This window comes from Lithobates pipiens, unplaced genomic scaffold, assembly GCF_037356315.1.
Source record: "Lithobates pipiens isolate NorthernLeopardFrog02 unplaced genomic scaffold, aLitPip1_a1.2 Scaffold_27, whole genome shotgun sequence".
Classification (NCBI taxonomy): Eukaryota; Metazoa; Chordata; class Amphibia; order Anura; family Ranidae; genus Lithobates; species Lithobates pipiens.
In genome coordinates, this window is record NW_027507788.1 from 2,259,991 (window position 1) to 2,281,081 (window position 21,091).

The 21,091-nt window shown below is 50.3% G+C and overlaps 1 protein-coding gene across 1 annotated transcript; it reads left to right on the forward strand.

The window, feature by feature from the left end:
• Positions 1-1,094: 1,094 nt before the first annotated feature.
• HP1BP3 (heterochromatin protein 1 binding protein 3) lies at positions 1,095-19,783 on the forward strand. Its single transcript, XM_077456267.1, has 12 exons — positions 1,095-1,240; positions 2,962-3,057; positions 6,834-6,990; positions 7,364-7,526; positions 8,679-8,822; positions 8,961-9,041; positions 9,133-9,287; positions 11,002-11,092; positions 11,307-11,466; positions 11,558-11,669; positions 13,358-13,489; positions 18,331-19,783. The coding sequence occupies exons 2-12, from the start codon at positions 2,979-2,981 to the stop codon at positions 18,635-18,637; spliced, it is 1,581 nt and encodes a 526-aa protein (XP_077312393.1). The 5' UTR covers positions 1,095-1,240; positions 2,962-2,978; the 3' UTR covers positions 18,638-19,783.
• Positions 19,784-21,091: the final 1,308 nt, after the last annotated feature.

Below are 21,091 nucleotides of genomic sequence, written 5' to 3' on the forward strand. Positions count from 1 at the left end.
CGGGAGAAGTAGCGGAATATGTTTTGGGGTGCAATTCCACATATAACCATGGCATGTGTGAGCAATATATCATTTAGTGACAACTTTTTGTAAACTTTTTTTTTTTTTTTTTTGTGTCATCATTCAATCACTTGGGACAAAAAAAAATATTCAATGGGCTCAACATGCCTCTCAGCAATTTCCTTGGGGTGTCTACTTTCCAAAATGGGGTCATTTGGGGGGGTTTGTACTGCCCTGCCATTTTAGCACCTCAAGAAATGAGATAGGCAGTCATAAATTAAAAGCTGTGTAAATTCCAGAAAATGTCCTCTAGTTTGTAGACGCTATAACTTTTGCGCAAACCAAAAAATATTCGCTTATTGACATTTTTTTTACTAAAGACATGTGGCTGAATACATTTTGCCCTAAATGTATGACTACAATTTAGTTTATTCGATTTTTCTTATAACAAAAAGAAGAAAATATATTTTTTTTTCAAAATTTTCGCTCTTTTTTCATTTATATCGCAAAAAATAAAAATCGCAGAAGCAATCAAATACCATCAAAAGAAAGCTCTATTTGTGGGAAGAAAAGGACGCAAATTTCGTTTGGGTGCAATATTGCATGACCGCGCAATTACCAGTTAAAGCAGCGCAGTGCGAAATTGCAAAAAGACCTCTGGTCCTTAAGGTGTTTATTGGTCCGGAGCTGAAGTGGTTAAATACCCCCCCTCCCCCCACTGTATACAGGTAGATGTAGGTATATACACACAGCGTGATTCTAGATATGGGGGTGCATGTAGATATATAGGAGTGTATACAGGTAGATTTAGGTATATACAGATATTATATAGGGAGGTGTATATAGAGATAGTATACAGGTTCATATAGATAATAATATATAGATAGGTGTATATAAGGAGGTATATATATATATACACACATAGAGGGATTAGCAGCCAATCAGCGTCGGTCTTGTATGGCGGAAGTGTCAGTGAATGAAGTGAAGCTGGGAGCTGATTGGTTGCCCCGGGTGCGGGGCTGTATGACGTGTTAGGATGGGGTATACAGAAGGGGGAGGGGTAACACACGTTGAGAGCCACGCTGGGTCAGTAGGCCCCGCCTCCTCCCATGTCTCCCCGCCCCTCCCCCTCGGTTGCCATGGAGACGACGTGGCGGACGTAGCCGGGCTCGTGCCCGCGTAGGGGGCGTGTCTATCAGTCGGGATCGCGGCGGACGGTGTTGGAGCTGCAGAGGGAGAGGTGAGCGTCATGGCGGGGGGCCCCGGGACCCCCCGATACACCCCCGCCCGGTGGGGGCCCCTCCCCCGCACACCCCCCGCTCTCTCTCACCCCGGGGGAGGGGCGGGAGGACGAGGCGGTGGGGGAGGGGCCGTTGCCGCCATTTTCTCCGGGGATGAGGATGGCGGGAGAGGTGTGAGGGGGGGGGGTTGTTGGGGGAGGGGAGGTCGGGGGTCCGGGAGGGGCCCCTCCATTCTAGGGCCCCGGAGCTCCGATAATGTGGGGTCCCCCCTCCCCCTCCTTTCCCTCCGCGCAGGCCCCGCCCTCCTTCCCTCGCCGTTCAAGAGATGCTCCGGCCTCTGATTGGCCGAGGCACGCCCCGCCCCCTGAATGCTGCCTCTTTGTTTTGTGTTGCCCGGGAACCCCGCCCACTGCGCGCCGATTGGCTGGCGGCGGAATGCAGGGCTGTTGTCCATGGCAACCAGTGAGGGGGCGCCTGATTGGTTCTCCCTGCTGATCCTCAGGCTGCCTGATTGGTCCAAGACAGTGATAGAGGAGGGGAAGCCTGAGGATCAGCATGAGGGGGAGGGGCACTGTGTGTGTGTATATATATATACTGTGTGTGAGGCCTGAGGATCAGTATGGGGGAGGTCACCTTACTGTCCTGTTATATATATATATATATATACACACACAGAGGAAGCCTGAGGATCAGCATGAAGGGCACTGACTGTCCCCTCTGTATATATATATATATATATATATATAATGATGTAAAGCGCTGTGTAAACTGTCGGTGTGATATAAATCCTGTATAATAATAATATACAGTGTGTGAGGCCCGAGGATCAGTATGACGGATTCCTCCATGGAGTGCAGACAGCCGCCCCTCCCCCTCACATAGAATGTATTATATATACAGTGTGTGAAGTCGGGGATGAGGATGATGCAGAGCGCAGGTTCTGATCATTCGATATTATTATTATACGGGATTGTCGGAGCGCAAACACTTTACACAGCACTTTACAAGAGGATTAGAAGGTCCTCCACTCATCTAATCCTATACAGTGATTGGTCGGTCCTCTCTATGATGGGAGGAGGGGCCCAGACAGGTGTGTGGTGTTTATCCAATCACCGGCCCCTATATTAGGCCCCCCTGGCTGGTAGCGGGTTGGACCCCCCTGTGGCCTCCATTCCTGGTGGTGGAGATACAAGAAGGTGTTGGGAACGTTCCTCAGAGATATTCCTCCCTAGTGACATCACACAGTCCCTGTATATTGTGTTCAGCAACCCCCTGCTGGGGGGACACAGAGCACAGTCCTAGTGAGACGCCCCCCCCCCACCGGGCACACATGGCGGGACCCCACCGAGCACACATGGCGGGACCCCCGGGCAGATGACAGGACCCCACCGAGCACACATGGCGGGACCCCACCGAGCACACATGGCGGGACCCCACCGGGCACACATGGCGGGACCCCACCGGGCACACATGGCGGGACCCCACCGAGCACACATGGCGGGACCCCACCGAGCACACATGGCGGGACCCCACCGGGCACACATGGCGGGACCCCCGGGAAGATGACAGGACCCCCGGGCACATGGTGGGACCCCCGGGCAGATGACAGGACCCCCGGGCACATGGTGGGACCCCCGGGCAGATGACAGGACCTCTGGGGCACACATGTCGGACCCCCCCGGGCAGAAGTCTCTCTCACACAATCCTCTTTTCTCTGAAGGTTCAACCGATTTCACCATGCCGATCCGTCGTGCTCTCAATTCCCAGGAAACTGCACCGAAGAACCGATCCGCTGAGAGCGAGGACAAGAAAGCAGGTGAGTGCGACACGGAACCATCATGTGTGAGATCTGTACCGAGCTCCGTCATGTGTGTGTGTGATCTGTACCGAGCTCCGTCGTGTGTGTGATCTGTACCGAGCTCCGTCATGTGTGTGTGATCTGTACCGAGCTCCGTCATGTGTGTGTGATCTGTACCGAGCTCCGTCATATGTGTGTGTGATCTGTACCGAGCTCCGTCATATGTGTGTGTGATCTGTACCGAGCTCCGTCGTGTGTGTGTGTGTGTGATCTGTACCGAGCTCCGTCATGTGTGTGTGTGTGATCTGTACCGAGCTCCGTCATGTGTGTGTGTGATCTGTACCGAGCTCCGTCATGTGTGTGTGTGATCTGTACCGAGCTCCGTCATGTGTGTGTGTGATCTGTACCGAGCTCCGTCATGTGTGTGTGTGTGATCTGTACCGAGCTCCGTCATGTGTGTGTGTGTGTGTGATCTGTACCGAGCTCCGTTGTGTGTGTGTGATCTGTACCGAGCTCCGTCGTGTGTGTGTGATCTGTACCGAGCTCCGTCGTGTGTGTGTGTGATCTGTACCGAGCTCCGTCGTGTGTGTGTGTGTGTGATCTGTACCGAGCTCCGTCATGTGTGTGTGTGATCTGTACCGAGCTCCGTCGTGTGTGTGTGTGTGATCTGTACCGAGCTCCGTCGTGTGTGTGTGTGTGTGATCTGTACCGAGCTCCGTCGTGTGTGTGTGATCTGTACCGAGCTCCGTCGTGTGTGTGTGTGATCTGTACCGAGCTCCGTCATATGTGTGTGTGTGATCTGTACCGAGCTCCGTCATGTGTGTGTGTGTGATCTGTACCGAGCTCCGTCGCATGTGTGTGATCTGTACCGAGCTCCGTCCTGTGTGTGTGTGTGTGATCTGTACCGAGCTCCGTCGTGTGTGTGTGATCTGTACCGAGCTCCGTCGTGTGTGTGTGTGATCTGTACCGAGCTCCGTCATATGTGTGTGTGTGATCTGTACCGAGCTCCGTCATGTGTGTGTGTGTGATCTGTACCGAGCTCCGTCGCATGTGTGTGATCTGTACCGAGCTCCGTCCTGTGTGTGTGATTGTGTGGCGTGTCTGATATGTAACCTGTCCTTTGTATGATGTCTGATGTGTCTAGTATATAACGTGTCCATTGTATGGCATTTCTGGTATATAACGTGTCCATTGTATGACGTGTCCATTGTATGACGTGTCTGGTATATAACGTGTCCATTGTATGGCGTGTCTGGTATATAACGTGTCCATTGTATGGCGTGTCTGGTATATAACGTGTCCATTGTATGGCGTGTCTGGTATATAACGTGTCCATTGTATGACGTGTCTGGTATATAACGTGTCCATTGTATGACGTGTCTGGTATATAACGTGTCCATTGTATGACGTGTCTGGTATATAACGTGTCCATTGTATGACGTGTCTGGTATATAACATGTCCATTGTATGACGTGTGGTGTGTCTGGTATATAACGTGTCCATTGTATGGCGTGTCTGGTATATAACGTGTCCATTGTATGGCGTGTCTGGTATATAACGTGTCCATTGTATGGCGTGTCTGGTATATAACGTGTCCATTGTATGGCGTGTCTGGTATATAACGTGTCCATTGTATGGCGTGTCTGGTATATAACGTGTCCATTGTATGGCGTGTCTGGTATATAACGTGTCCATTGTATGGCGTGTCTGGTATATAACGTGTCCATTGTATGGCGTGTCTGGTATATAACGTGTCCATTGTATGGCGTGTCTGGTATATAACGTGTCCATTGTATGGCGTGTCTGGTATATAACGTGTCCATTGTATGGCGTGTCTGGTATATGACGTGTCCATTGTATGGCGTGTCTGGTATATGACGTGTCCATTGTATGACGTGTCTGGTATATGACGTGTCCATTGTATGACGTGTCTGGTATATGACGTGTCCATTGTATGACGTGTGGTGTGTCTGGTATATAACGTGTCCATTGTATGACGTGTCCATTGTATGACGTGTCTGGTATATAACGTGTCCATTGTATGGCGTGTCTGGTATATAACGTGTCCATTGTATGGCGTGTCTGGTATATAACGTGTCCATTGTATGGCGTGTCTGGTATATAACGTGTCCATTGTATGACGTGTCTGGTATATAACGTGTCCATTGTATGACGTGTCTGGTATATAACGTGTCCATTGTATGACGTGTCTGGTATATAACGTGTCCATTGTATGACGTGTCTGGTATATAACATGTCCATTGTATGACGTGTGGTGTGTCTGGTATATAACGTGTCCATTGTATGGCGTGTCTGGTATATAACGTGTCCATTGTATGGCGTGTCTGGTATATAACGTGTCCATTGTATGGCGTGTCTGGTATATAACGTGTCCATTGTATGGCGTGTCTGGTATATAACGTGTCCATTGTATGGCGTGTCTGGTATATAACGTGTCCATTGTATGGCGTGTCTGGTATATGACGTGTCCATTGTATGGCGTGTCTGGTATATGACGTGTCCATTGTATGACGTGTCTGGTATATGACGTGTCCATTGTATGACGTGTCTGGTATATGACGTGTCCATTGTATGGCGTGTCTGGTATATGACGTGTCCATTGTATGACGTGTGGTGTGTCTGGTATATAACGTGTCTGGTGTATGACGTGTCCATTGTATGACGTGTCTGGTATATAACGTGTCCATTGTATGACGTGTCTGGTATATAACGTGTCTGGTATATAACGTGTCCGGTATATAACGTGTCCGGTATATAACGTGTCCGGTATATAACGTGTCCGGTATATAACGTGTCCGGTATATAACGTGTCCGGTATATAACGTGTCCGGTATATAACGTGTCCGGTATATAACGTGTCTGGTATATAACGTGTCCATTGTATGGCGTGTGCCTGGTATATAACGTGTCCATTGTATGGCGTGTCTGGTATATAACGTGTCCATTGTATGACGTGTCTGGTATATAACGTGTCCATTGTATGGCGTGTCTGGTATATAACGTGTCCATTGTATGGCGTGTCTGGTGTATAACGTGTCCATTGTATGGCGTGTCTGGTATATGGCGTGTCTGGTATATGACGTGTCCATTGTATGACGTGTCTGGTATATAATGTGTCCATTGTATGGCGTGTCTGGTATATGACGTGTCCATTGTATGACGTGTCTGGTATATAACGTGTCCATTGTATGGCGTGTCTGGTATATAACGTGTCCATTGTATGGCGTGTCTGGTATATGACGTGTCCATTGTATGGCGTGTCTGGTATATGACGTGTCCATTGTATGGCGTGTCTGGTGTATGGCGTGTCTGGTATATAACGTGTCCATTGTATGGCGTGTCTGGTATATGACGTGTCCATTGTATGGCGTGTCTGGTATATGACGTGTCCATTGTATGGCGTGTCTGGTATATGACGTGTCCATTGTATGATGTGTCTGGTATATAACGTCCATTGTATGACGTGTCTGGTATATAACGTGTCCATTGTATGACGTGTCTGGTATATAACGTGTCCATTGTATGGCGTGTCTGGTATATAACGTGCCCATTGTATGGCGTGTCTGGTATATGACGTGTCCATTGTATGGCGTGTCTGGTATATGACGTGTCCATTGTATGGCGTGTCTGGTATATGACGTGTCCATTGTATGGCGTGTCTGGTATATAACGTGTCCATTGTATGGCGTGTCTGGTATATAACGTGTCCATTGTATGACGTGTCTGGTATATAACGTGTCCATCGTATGACGGTCTGTCCTCTTCTGTGGCAGAGCCTGACGCCAGCTCAGAAGAGTCTGCTTCCACCGGGGAGGAGCAAGAGACGGAGACTCCTCCCGCCACTTCCAGTGAGACCGAGCAACCGAAAGAGGCCGAGACGGACGAGGAGAAGAAGGGGGAGGGAGAAGTAACAGAGGAGGCCAAGAAAAAGTAAGGAGACCCAACCGGGGGCTGTGGGGGGGGGGGGGGGTGTTTAGCAGACCAAGAAGCGGGAATAGTGGTCCTGTGTGTGTCCCAGCACCCACCGGGTTCTTCTTTTTCCCGGGCTGTGTCCAGTTGGAGGAAATGTCCTTTACTTCCTGTCCCAAAGACGCAACAGGAAGTGAGAGGAGATCTCCTTTTAGTGGTCATTGGACAGTTTCCCGTCCTCTCTGGCTCCGGTGACCCCGGATGTCTCCTGTAGAAGTCCGTTGGTCCTGTAGCTGTATCCTCCTCCCGTGTTATGTTACATACGGTGATTTGTGCAGTAATTCAGCAGGGCTGTCATTGGGCACTCATCAGAGCTTTGCTGAATGTTTTGCAGTGGGGAGAAGGATCAGTCCAAAGAGAAAGAGAAGAAGGTGAAGAAGACCATTCCATCATGGGCGACCCTGTCTGCCAGCCAGCGTGCCCGGGCGCAGAAACAGTCACACGCCTCCTCTGCCTCTCGCCCCAAGATGGACGCCATCCTGACCGAGGCCATCAAGGTTTGTGCTGGTTCCCTTCCTGATAAAGTGATTAGTAGATCCAGAATCAGAGCAGATCTTCAGGCAGTGCCGCTGTTCTGTCAGAATAGGTAACGGAAGTGACGTTCTGTTGCCACCATCTTGCTACACCCCGAACGCATCCACAGTAAGGATAGACCGAGAAGGGGGCAAGCGGACATCTTGCTACACCCCGCACTAGCCCACAGTAAGGATAGACAGAGAAGAGGGCTAGCGGGCATCATACTACACCCCACATTCATCCACAGTAAGGATAGACAGAGAAGAGGGCTAGCGGACATCTTGATACACCCACTGGAGTTTTGCATTGCACACTTATTTTTAACAGGAAACGGAGCTTATAGGTAAAATATGGGATTTAGAAATCCGACGGACTGTTTAAATGTTTAATTTTAAAAGCAGCGGTGATGCTGCTGATCTCACAGGTTTGTTAATAGTCATAACAGGTCTGCTTTTAAAATTCAACATGTAAGCAGTCCGGTGGATTTCCAAATACTGTATTTTACCTATAAGCTCCATTTCCTGTTAAAAATAAGTGTGAAATGCAAAACTCCAGTGGGTGTAACAAGATGTCCGCTTACCCCCTTCTAGGGGGAATCCTTACTGTGGATGAGTGTGGGGTGTAGACATAAAAAATTGCAACAACCGCCATTTTATTCTGTAGGGTCTTTGCTTATATATATATATAATGTTGTTCTATGTAATTCTCTAAATAAAAAATGCAGATTTTTACATGTATGTGAGAAATGGCAGAATTGGTCCAGTAGGGAAGCAGTTAAATGACAGCGGGGGGCCGTCCTAAACTTCACTGGCTGCACCAATTCAAAGGCAACGACTGACCTCACACTGAGAAACATTCAAACACCGATGGCTTTATTTAGCCAGGCATACATTAACTGGGAATTCCTGCTCTCTGATAGGAGGAGGCCCCAGGTGGGACCTTTTTGTTCATGTTTGTCTGGATGAATAAAGTTATCAGCGTTTGAATTTTTCGGAGTGCAGCCATTGTTTTCCTTTTGGATTAGTGCAGCACAGATGCAGTTCCATGCACTCACCCCTAGAGGGCAGACTTCCGCTCTGATTGTACAATGCGGTCCCCCCGGCTCATCGCCTCTCGCTGTGCTTCTCCTGCAGGCGTGTTTCCAGAAGTCTGGGGCCTCCGTGGTCGCCATCCGAAAATACATCATCAATAAGTACCCGTCTCTGGAGCTGGAGAGGAGGGGCTTCCTGCTGAAGCAAGCTCTGAAACGGGAGCTGCAGAGAGGCGCCATCCGCCAGGTAGGAACCAATCACATTTTATCTCCTACTGTGACCCCCCCACCGATTGGTCAGAGCTCGTGACATCACATACCCCCAGTCTCAGGTCTGGTATTCGGGGTGTAAGGAGGCTCTGACACCGTCTACCTGTGTTTTCAGGTGAAAGGGAAAGGAGCGTCCGGCAGCTTTGTCGTTGTGTCAAATTCCGGAAAGTCGGCGCCGAAATCCAGAGACAAGAAGGTTGGTGGTCATTGGTGCTGCCTTGATGATGAGTCGGCCGCCCCTCCTCCGCTGTATGGTGATCAGTCTCACTCTTCACTTCCTCTTATAGAAGAGCTCATCCACAGGAGGAGATCAGACCAACGTCAAGCTGGAGGACATCTTACCTCTGGCATTCACCCGGCTGTGTGAGCCCAAGGAAGCGTCCTACAGCCTCATCAAGAAATACGTCTCCCAGTATTACCCCAAGCTCAAAGTGGACGTCAGGTGAGACCGCAGCTTGGAGTATGTATGGTATATTCAGGTGGCAGCTTGGAGTATGTATGGTATATTCAGGCGGCAGCTTGGAGTATGTATAATATAATCAGGTGGCAGCTTGGAGTATGTATGGTATATTCAGGCGGCAGCTTGGAGTATGTATGGTATAATCATATGGCAGATTGCCGTATCTATAGTATAATCGGGTGAAAACAGATTCCCGCCATTTACGACCCTTTCCCGTCTCTTCCCATGGAGGAAGAGCATGCTTTTATTTATTATTAGTATTTATTCTCCATTTGAATTATGGTGTCACCTGTCATACCTTTTCACACCGGGGCCAGTGTAGGATTGGAGCACGGTTCGTTTGACCAGTTTGGACCGGCTCCCTAGAGACATGGGCTGACCAGTTTGGACCGGCTCCCTAGAGACATGGGCTGACCAGTTTGGACCAGCTCCATACAGACATGGGTTGAGACCAGCTCCATACAGACATGGGTTGACCAGTTTGGACCAGCTCCATAGAGACTTGGGTTGACCAGTTTGGACCAGCTCCATAGAGACTTGGGTTGACCAGTTTGGACCAGCTCCATAGAGACTTGGGTTGACCAGTTTGGACCAGCTCCATACAGACATGGGTTGAGACCAGCTCCCTAGAGACATGGGCTGACCAGTTTGGACCGGCTCCATAGAGACATGGGCTGACCAGTTTGGACCGGCTCCATACAGACATGGGCTGACCAGTTTGGACCGGCTCCATACAGACATGGGCTGACCAGTTTGGACCGGCTCCATAGAGACATGGGCTGACCAGTTTGGACCGGCTCCATAGAGACATGGGCTGACCAGTTTGGACCGGCTCCATACAGACATGGGTTGAGACCAGCTCCATACAGACATGGGTTGACCAGTTTGGACCAGCTCCATACAGACATGGGTTGACCAGTTTGGACCAGCTCCATAGAGACTTGAGTTGACCAGTTTGGACCAGCTCCATAGAGACTTGAGTTGACCAGTTTGGACCAGCTTCATAGAGACTTGGGTTGACCAGTTTGGACCAGCTCCATACAGACATGGGTTGACCAGTTTGGACCAGCTCCATAGAGACTTGGGTTGACCAGTTTGGACCAGCTCCATACAGACATGGGTTGACCAGTTTGGACCAGCTCCATAGAGACTTGAGTTGACCAGTTTGGACCAGCTCCATAGAGACTTGAGTTGACCAGTTTGGACCAGCTCCATAGAGACTTGGGTTGACCAGTTTGGACCAGCTCCATACAGACATGGGTTGACCAGTTTGAACCAGCTCCATAGAGACTTTGGTTGAGACCAGCTCCATAAAGACATGTGTTGACCAGTTCGGTGTGGTAGAACTCGAGTGTCCTGTACAGAGCCCTGACCTCATCCCTACTGATCACCTTTGGGATGAATTGGAACGTTGACTGCAGGCCAGGTCTTTTTTTTTCTTTTGGTACCCAACGTGAGGCCCAACATGTGGGCAACGTCTTCTCATCCAACCTCATTTCCTGACCTCACAAATGGGCACAAATTCCCACAGACAGTCTCAAAAATCTTGTGGAAAGTCCTCTTAAGAGCGGAGGATGGTAAAGTTACAAAGGGGGTAACTCCATATTAATGTCTATAATTGGGGGGTGCATTTTCTGTAATTGCCTCCCTCTGCGTTGGATCGGATGAGTTGTGACGTTTGTCTTTTGCCTTTTAGGCCTCAAATGCTGAAGAACGCTCTGCAGAGAGCTGTGGAAAAGGGGCAGCTAGAGCAGATCACAGGAAAAGGGGCATCCGGAACATTCCAGGTAAGGGGGAGGGGGATGGGTACGCTTATCTGTGTGTTAAAGGAATGTTATAAATGCCGGTTTATAATGCCAGTCTGTAGATTGGGGGGAGGGGTATATACTTCACTTCTGAATACGGTCATAGCAGTGGTTGGCATCTTTCCGAATCACTCTTGGCCATCACAAGTCTGAATCCTGAGCGTACCTGAACTCTGGCTGATCTCTGTTGGCACAGCTGAAGCGGGCTGGAGATAAACCTCTCCTGAGTGGCGGAGTGTTCGAAGACGCCATCTTATCTGCCATCACAGCTATGAATGAACCCAAGACTTGCTCCACCACTGCCATCAAGAAGTACGTTCTGGAGAACCACCCCGGAGTGAACTCCAGCTTCCAGGGTAAGTGGGGGAGGGAAATGGTACAAAGTGCTGGAGAAAAAATAAATCTTCTCCCTGTTCCTCATGTGATTTCTCCTCCTCTCTCCTCCAGTCCACCTGCTGAAGAGAACTCTGCAGAAGTGTGAAAAGAATGGTTGGATGGAACAGATCTCCGGGAAAGGGTTCAGTGGTACCTATCAGCTCAGCTTCCCATATTACCCAAGGTAGGTGATTCTGCAGGTTGAGGGGGGGGAGCCATGCTGGGGGTGGAGCCTTGTTGAACAGGGGGGATGGGAGCTGTGCCAAACAGGGGGAGGGCAGAAAGGAAAGGGAGTTATGCTGAGCAGGAGATAATGGGAGTCGTTGTGGGGAGGGGGAGCTGTGCTAAGAAGCGGGTAAGATAACTCTGGGAGCTGAGTCCCCTTGCTCAGCTGGATGGACGGGAGCTGTGCCGAGCAGTGGGGGTGGAGGACCTGAGGAGGGGAAAGGAAGCCATGCCAAGCAGTGGGGGTGGGAAGCAAGCCGAGAAGGAATGGAGCTGTGCCAAGCGGGGGGAAGGGAGCCATGCCAAGCAGTGGGGGTGGGAAGCGAGTTGTGCCGGGGAGGGAAGCCATGCCAAGCAGTGGGAGGCGAGCCGAGTAAGAGGGAAGGGAGCCATGCCAAGCAGTGGGGGTGGGAGGCAAGTTGAGCAGGGGAGGGGGAAGGGAGCCAAGCCAAGCAGTGGGGGTGGGAGGCGAGCCAAGGAGGAGGGGAACGGAGCCATGCCAAGGGGTGGGAGGCGAGCCGAGTAGGAGTTAAGGGAGCTGTGCTGAGCAGGGGAGGGGGAAGGGAGCCATGCCAAGCAGTGGGAGGCGAGCCGAGTAAGAGGGAAGGGAGCCATGCCAAGCAGTGGGGGTGGGAGGCAAGTTGAGCAGGGGAGGGGGAAGGGAGCCAAGCCAAGCAGTGGGGATGGGAGGCGAGCCAAGGAGGAGGGGAACGGAGCCATGCCAAGGGGTGGGAGGCGAGCCGAGTAGGAGTTAAGGGAGCTGTGCTGAGCAGGGGAGGGGGAAGGGAGCCATGCCAAGCAGTGGGAGGCGAACCGAGTAGGAGGTAAGGGAGCTGTGCCGAGCAGGGGAGGGGGGAAGGGAGCCATGCCAAGCAGTGGGGGTGGGAGGCAAGTTGGGGAGGGGGAAGGGAGCCATGTCAAGCAGGGGAGGGGGAAGAGAGCCAAGAAGGAGGGAAGGGAGCTGTGCCGAGAAGGGGAAGGAAGCCATGCAAGCAGTGGGAGGCGAGACAAGTAGGAGGGGGGGGAAGGGAGCCATGCCAAGTAGTAGGGGTGGGAGGCAAGCTGAGCAGGGGAGGGGGAAGGGAGCCATGCCAAGCAATGGGGATGGGAGCCATGCCAAGCAGTGGGGATGGGAGGTGAGCCAAGGAGGGGAAGGGAGCCATGCCAAGGGGTGGGAGGCGAGCCGAGTAGGAGGTTAGGGAGCTGTGCTGAGCAGGGGAGGGGGAGGGGAGCCATGCCAAGCAGTGGGGGTGGGAGGCAAGTTGGGGAGGGGGAAGGGAGCCATGTCAAGCAGGGGAGGGGGAAGGGAGCCATGCCGAGCAGTGGGAGTTGAGCCGAGTAGGAGGTAAGGAAGCCATGCCAAGCAGTAGGGGTGGGAGGCAAGCTGAGCAGGGGAGGGGGAAGGGAGCCATGCCAAGCAGTGGGGGTGGGAGCTGAGAAGGAGGGTGGGGATGGTATCTGTGCCGTTCTGAGCAGGAAGGGTAGGATCCAGCCAGATGTAAGGAAGAAATGAGCTGTGTTAAGCGGGGGAAGGGTCTGTGGGGGGTGGGGCTGTGCAGGGGAGGGGCAGTCACTCTTTATGGAGCTGTTTTGTTATGTTCCAGTGTGGTGGCGCACAGACTAATCATTTGGTTTCCTCCTTGGTAGCCCTTATGTGCTATTCCCAGACAAGGCGGGTAAAGAGGAAGATGACGATGAGTCGGAGGATGAATCAGAAGAAGAAGAGGAGTCGTCTGAGGAGGAAGAATCTGAAGACGAGGAACCCCCTCCAAAGAGGAGGTCAGTTTTTACCACCATGGCGGGGGACATCAGCCACTCATAAGTCAGATGGTATAACCTGTGTGTGTCCTCCCTTCCCCCGCTGGCTCTACATCACAGTTACATCACAGTTACATCACAGTTACATCACAGTTACATCACAGTTACATCACAGTTACATCACAGTTACATCACAGTTACATCACAGTTACATAGTTGGTCAGGTTGAAAAAAGACACAAGTCCAAAAAAAAAAAAAAAAAACTGCTGCTTGCTTAGTTCTCCGCTCTTAGCAGAGAGCTGTGACTGACAGTCGCCACTCTCTGCTCTCCCCTCCGGGGCTCACTGGAGCGCTGGGCTGTGGAGGGGGAGGGAACGGCTGGCTCACTGAGAGGCTGAACTGGCTGCCGGTCCTGACCATGTGATCCTGAGCCTGGACCGGCTGAGTGACGGCGGTGCACTTTGGCGCACTGTTGAAATCTGAAATTTGGTCCGGGCAGGAAGGGGGTGAAAGTGGCCGGTATTGAGGTGGTTAAACCTAAATTTCTAGCCTACAAATTCTGTGTACAGTCATTGGTTAAGCATGCAATTTAGTTAACAAAAAGTCCAAAAGTATATATATATATATATTTTTTTTTAATGAGCGGTGAAAGCTGTGGGCGGAGCCACAAATCGGCATTCAGCACGCACCACAGGAGCCGCTGTCAGACTACAGCTGGGGGGAGGACAGGAAGGGGGACATTTACTAAAACTGGAGAGTGCAAAATCTGGTGCAGCTGTGCATGGGAGCCAATCAGCTTCTAGCTTTTGTTTTTTTTGTTTTAGTCAAAGCTTAATTGAAGAAGCTGATTGGCTGCCATGCAGAGCTGCACCAGATTTTACAGTGAAAAGTCTGTGTAAAATACAATATCCTGAACGACCACTAGAGGTCGCCAGTGGATGAACATGAAGTCATATTTATTACCATAATAAACCTGCAAATACATAAAATGCAAACAGATAAAAAATAATTGTGATTGGCCCCCAAAAGAGGATTCCGATTACAGTGAATTGTTCAAAGAAAAATTCATAAATTGGTGTCCAAAAAACTTCCATCGAATGGCTTCCAAAAATGCATGGAGTTGCCTCAATCACTTCAGCCCCGGAAGGATTTTACCCCCTTAATGACCAGGGCATTTTTTATTTTATTTTTTTGCGATATGGCACTGCGTCGCTTTAACTAATAATTGCGCAGTCGTGCAGCGCTGCACCCAAATAAAATGTATGTCTTTTTTTTTTTTTTTTTTTCCCACAAATAGAGATTTCTTTTGGTGGTATTTGATCACCTCTGCGGTTTTTCATCTTTTGTGCTATAAGGAAAAAAAAGGCCGACAATTTTGAAAAAAATAAATATTTTTTTTTTTACTTTTTGCTATAATATCCAAAAAAAACAACACATTTTTATCAGTTTAGGCCAATATGTATTTTCATACTTCTTTTTTTTTTGTAAAAAAAAAAAAAATTTTGGAATAAGCGTATATTGATCGGTTTGTGCAAAAGTTATCGTATCTACAAAATAAAGGATATATTTATAGCATTTTTTTGTAACTAGTAATGGCAGCAATCTGCGGATTTTTTTTTTTTTTTTTTTGTGTGTGTGGGACTGCGACATTGCGGCAGGCAGATCGGACACATTTTTGGGACCATTGACATTTATACAGCAATCAGTGCATTTTTATAGCTCTGATTACTGTGTAAATGTCACTGGCAGGGAAGGTGTTAACACTGGGGGGCGATCAAGGGGTTAATTGTGTTCTCTCCTGTGTTTCTAGTTGGGGGGGGGGGGGAGGAGACTGATCGCTGTTTCTGATTACTATGAACAGCAGATCTGTCTCTCCTGTCAGAACAGGGATTTGTGTGTTTACATACACAGATCCCTGTTGTGGCTCTCGCGGGTGGCCGGTGGACACACACATGGGGTCCCCCACCGTGCGGCGGACGCGCGCTCCCCTTCTATGGCTCTTAAAGGAAGCAGGCGTACAGGTACGGCGGTCGGCGAGTGGTTAATCCAGCAGAAAAAGTGACTATTGATCCTCCACCAATCGCCTGTCACACTGCCTACTCACCGCAACACCAGCACTCCCATAAGGAGTCGCAGCAAGTGCACTCCCAACGGTCGCCACAGTGATTGGCCTGTAGACTTGAGCCGCCAGATGTCCGATCATCCGCAAAGCCTTGTAAGGAAGAAATCCACCCATCCCCCCAACCCCCCATAGTGTGATCTGTAAAAATCGATATAAAATCAGCGCTACAGTGATGTGGGAGTCGTAGAGTTGCGGGGAGTAGGCGGTGTCACCCGTGTTGGTGGAGGAAGAGCCGTAGTCACTTTTTCTGCTGGATTGAGGCAACTTCATGCATTTTTTTTGGAAGCCGTTTGATGGAAGTTTTTTGGACACCAATTTATATGATTTTTTTTCTTTGGACAATTCACTGTAATGGGAATCCTCTTTTGGAGGCCAATCACAATTATTATTTATCTAATTTATTTATTTATCTATTTAATTATTATTATTCTGTTTGCACTTTAAAGTGTATATTATTTGCAGGTTTATTATGGTAAAAAATACGACTTCATGTTCATCCACTGGAGACCTCTAGTGGTCGTTTATGATATTGTATTGGATTTTGTACTATAGGTTGATGTGATGTGATGTGGGGCGCTCGGATTATCACAAATCACACACAGAAGGTTGTACAATGGGCGGTCCCTATTAATAATATAACAAGCTTTGCGCAGGTAAGGAAATTACCAATACTTTAATTTACCCTCTTTTTTTCATTTAGTGGCAAGTCTGTCCATGTAGAGTACAGGATGCCCATGTAGAGTACAGGATGCCCATGTAGAGTACAGGATGCCCATGTAGAGTACAGGATGCACCCAGTACTTGGTCGGAGCTCCTTTTTCATGAAATACGGCGTGGCACGGAGGAGATCAGCCTGGGGCACTGCTGAGGTGTTATGGAAGGTCAGGTTGCTTTGATAGCGGCCTTCAGCATTGTTGGGTCTGGTGTCTCATCTTCCTCTTGACAATCCCCCACAGATTCTCTATGGGGTTTAGGTCGGGTGAGTTTTCTGGCCAATCAAGCACAGTGATCACATGATCGTGTGACCAGGTATTGGTAGTTTTGGCAGTGTGGGAGGTGCCAAGTCCTGCTAAAAAAATGAAGTCGGCATCTCCATAAATCTGGTCAGTAGAGGGAAGCATGAAGAGCTCTGGAATTTCCTGCTGGAGGGCTGCGCTGACTTTGGATAAAACGCAGAGGACCAACACCAGCAGATGACACGGCTCCCCAAATCATCACCAACTGGAAAATGTTGCATTAAATTTGGAAATTGTGGTCCCAGAGTCTTGAGGGGGGGAGTGGAGAGGCGCAGAGTCTTGAAGGGGGGGGGAGTGGAGAGGCGCAGAGTCTTGAGGGGGGGAGTGGAGAGGCGCAGAGTCTTGAAGGGGGGGGAGTGGAGAGGCGCAGAGTCTTGAGGGGGGGAGTGGAGAGGCGCAGAGTCTTGAGGGGGGGGGGGAGTGGAGAGGCGCAGAGTCTTGAGGGGGGGGGAGTGGAGAGGCGCAGAGTCTTGAGGGGGGGGGGGAGTGGAGAGGCGCAGAGTCTTGAGGGGGGGAGTGGAGAGGTGCAGAGTCTTGAAGGGGAGGAGTGGAGAGGCGCAGAGTCTTGAGGGGGGGGGAGTAGAGAGGCGCAGAGTCTTGAGTGGGGGGAGTGGAGAGGCGCAGAGTCTTGAAGGGGGGGAGTGGAGAGGCGCAGAGTCTTGAAGGGGGGGAGTGGAGAGGCGCAGAGTCTTGAAGGGGGGGAGTGGTGAGGCGCAGAGTCTTGAGGGGGGAGTGGAGAGGCACAGAATCCAAGTTCCATGAGGTCCAGTGTGACATTTCCACAGTCGGTGATGATTTGGGGAGTCGTGTCACCTGCTGGTGTTGGTCCTGCTGCGTTTTATCAAGGCACCCTCCCACACTGCCAAAACTACCACTACCTGATCACATGATCATGGGATCACTGTGCTTGATTGGTCAGCAAACTCGCCTGACCTAAACCAATGCTGGAGGCCGCTATCAAAGCAACCTGACCTTCCATAACCCCTCAGCAGTGCCACGGGCTGATCTCCTCCGTGCCACGCCGCATTGATACCGTAATTCATGCAGAAGGAGCCCCGACCACGTACTGGGTGTATACTATACATGGACAGACTTCTCACTAAGACAACATTTCTGTATTCAAAATCCTTTTTTTATCGGTCTTAACAAATATTCAAATTTTCTGAGATACTGAATTTTGGGGGTGTCGCTCGCTGTAAGTCACAATCTTCAAAATTAGAAGAAAGAAATGCTGGAAATCTATCGCTCTGTGTGTAACACATCCATATAAAATATGGGAGTTTCACTTTTTTGAATTACAATTAGAATGTTATTTTATTTCAGTATGTGTTGCTCCTGTAAGTCATAGAAATGTTGTTGTGCGAACTTGAAAGGTTTCCCCCGGGTCACACTGGTGCGATTTGACAGTTGGGTGACAAGTCGCACCCCATTGCCGGCAATGGAATGGTTGTGATAACTTTGAATAAGTTTCCTGTACAACTTTATTGGGATCTAATTATGAGTTGCGTAGACTTCTGTGAAATGAAGTTGCAAGCTGCAGTGAAATCGGGAGGTGCGGTTCTGAAATTTGCGTGATTTCAGACTGGTGTGAACTGGGGGTGGGGGTGGGGGGGGTGACACTTGTAGTTGGGTCCGATGTGATGATCCCATACCTTCTCACCTGCCATAGGTAGTCCTCTGTCCGTTCCTCCTGTACTAATCCCCTCTCCCCTCCTCCTCCACAGGATGCAGAAAAAGGCAGCCCCCGCCAAGTCCCGGGCTAGAGCCAGGGCCAGAGCCCCCCCACCGAAGCCCAAGAAGAGCGCACCGCCCCCTCGGGGGAAAGCCAAGACCCCCGCCAAGAAAGCTCCACCAGCACCACCATCTCCTCCCCCGGCAAAAGCCAAGAAGGGAAAAGCAGCTCCACCCCCGGCCGCCTCCAAGAAAGCCGCCATCCAGGCCGTCAAGAAGCCGGCAGCCTCCAAGAAAGCCGCAAAGCCCGCGCCGAAAGGCAAGCCCAGCTCGCGGAAATCCCTGCGGTCCAGGAAGTAAATCCGGAGGATGGAGATGGCCACGCCTCAAGAAAACAAGCGGAAGAAAAAAAAAAAAACGGTCCATCTTCATTTACAGGAAAAGGAACTTTTCCAAAAGTTGTGTGTTCATTTTTTATTTTTATTTTTTAGCATTTCCCTTCCAGTTTGTTTTCTGTGGAGGTGCAGCACTCAGTCTGTTTTATTTTGGTGTAGCTGTAGCCGCTGTGCACCCCACCCCCTACCCAACCCCTCCCCCCCATTCCTCCCAAAAACCAGCAAACGGTCCATTTCAGTTTCCTTATCTCCATGATTCTCAGTTGTGTAAATTCTCCCGTTAGAATCCAACTCTGTGCTGAATCTTCTCTGACCGTTTCAGTTACGGTTTGTGCTGAAATGATGTTTTGGTTAAATCATTGCCGGGAGCCCGAGAAGGATTCCCTTTAGGGGCCCTTTGTCGAGACGAAGTTTTGTAATCCTTCTAGCTGTATTTTTTAATAACCCTCCCTCCCCCCCCCCCCCCCATTGCAGCAGTACATAGGATAAGCCCCCCATACTGATAGCCAGCCCCCCCCCCCCCCTTCCAGTGCTTCATGGGCATTATGGCAGCGGGCCAGGAACGCGTGTCTCCAACTCTGTCCCTGTCTTCCTTATAACTACTCAGAACTAGGGAGGGGGTCCGGCAGCATTGCACTCCCTCCTTTTGTAGTTGTGGTGCTTGACAGTTGCAGAAGTACGTAGGATAAGCCCCTCCCTCCAGTGGTGTCATGGCAGCGGGCTGGGGACACGTGTCCCCTATCTCTGTCCCTGTCTTCCTTTATAACTACTCAGAGCTAGGAAGGGGGTCCGGCAGCATTGCACTCCCTCCTTTTTGTAGTTGTGGTGCCTGACAAGAGCTCGCTAGCGCACACCTGAACCCTGGGCCGCTGCCTTCCCGCCATGACCCGCTGGCATCTGTAAGTATCTCACTCGCAGTGAATACCCAGAAGCATGTTGTACAGAAATTCAAGTAGGTTTGTGTTTCCATTTTTTCTTAATTTTTATTTTAAAGCCAACTGTGTCTTTATTTTAATGTTTGCCATTTTGTAAAGACTTGGGGTGAGGATAGACATGTGAAGAAATGGGTATTCTGCTGTTTGCTACAATAAAAGACTAGATTCTGCTAGTAGGTTTGGTGTCTTCTTCTCTGCGTCCTTCTGGTACCCAACACCATCCATGGAACCTCCCCATTGGAGCCTGGTACCCAACACCATCCATGGAACCTCCACATTGGAGCCTGGTACCCAACACCATCCATAGAACCGCCCCAATGGAGCCTGGCGCCCAACACCATCCATGGAGCCTGGCGCCCAACACCATCCATGGAGCCTGGCGCCCAACACCATCCATGGAGCCTGGCGCCCAACACCATCCATGGAGCCTGGCGCCCAACACCATCCATGGAGCCTGGCGCCCAACACCATCCATGGAGCCTGGCGCCCAACACCATCCATGGAGCCTGGCGCCCAACACCATCCATGGAGCCTGGCACCCAACACCATCCATGGAACCGCCCCAATGGACCCTGGTACCCAACACCATCCATGGAACCGCCCCCATTGGAGCCTGGTACCCAACACCATCCATGGAGCCTGGTACCCAACACCATCCATGAAACTGCCCCAATGGAGCCTGGTACCCAACACCATCCATGGAACTGCCCCAATGGAGCCTGGTACCCAACACCATCCATGGAACTGCCCCAATGGAGCCTGGTACCCAACACCATCCATGGAACCACCCCCAAAGGAGCCTGGTACCCAACACCTGTCCTACGGCAGGCTGGTTCCCGGCACCAAATAACTGCCCCACTCTAACCTGATAACCGACACTATCTATAGAACCCCCTCATTGCAGCTTGGTACCCAACACCATCCATATTATTATTATTATTATACAGGATTTATATAGCGCCAACAGTTTATGCAGCACTTTACAATATAAAAAGGAGACAATACAGTTATAATACAATAAAATACAAGAGGGCCCTGCTTAGAAGAGCTTACAATCTAATAGGGTGGGGCAGGTGGTACAAATGGTTGTAACTGTGGGGAATGAGCTGATGGAAGTGGTAGAAGATTAGTTGGAGTCGTGATCGGCTTTCCTGAAAAGATGAGTTTTCAGGGAACGCCTGCAGGTAGAAAGAGTAGGGGCTAGCCAGTTGAGGTAGCGAGTTCCAGAGGATGGGAGAGGCTCTGGAGAAATCCTGGAAATGAGAGAGCTTGAGAAGAGCGGAGGGGATGATTTGGGTGATAGTTGGAGACAAGATTGGTGCTGTAGCTCGGGCAGAGTTGTGAATGGCTTTGTATTTGTATGAATTTAATTTGCTGGGTGATTGGGGGAGCCAATGTAGGGATTGGAGGAGAGGGGTGGTGGACGCCGATTGGGAGCCAGTGTAGGGATGGGGGGGTGGCAGACGCCGATTGGGAGCCAGTGT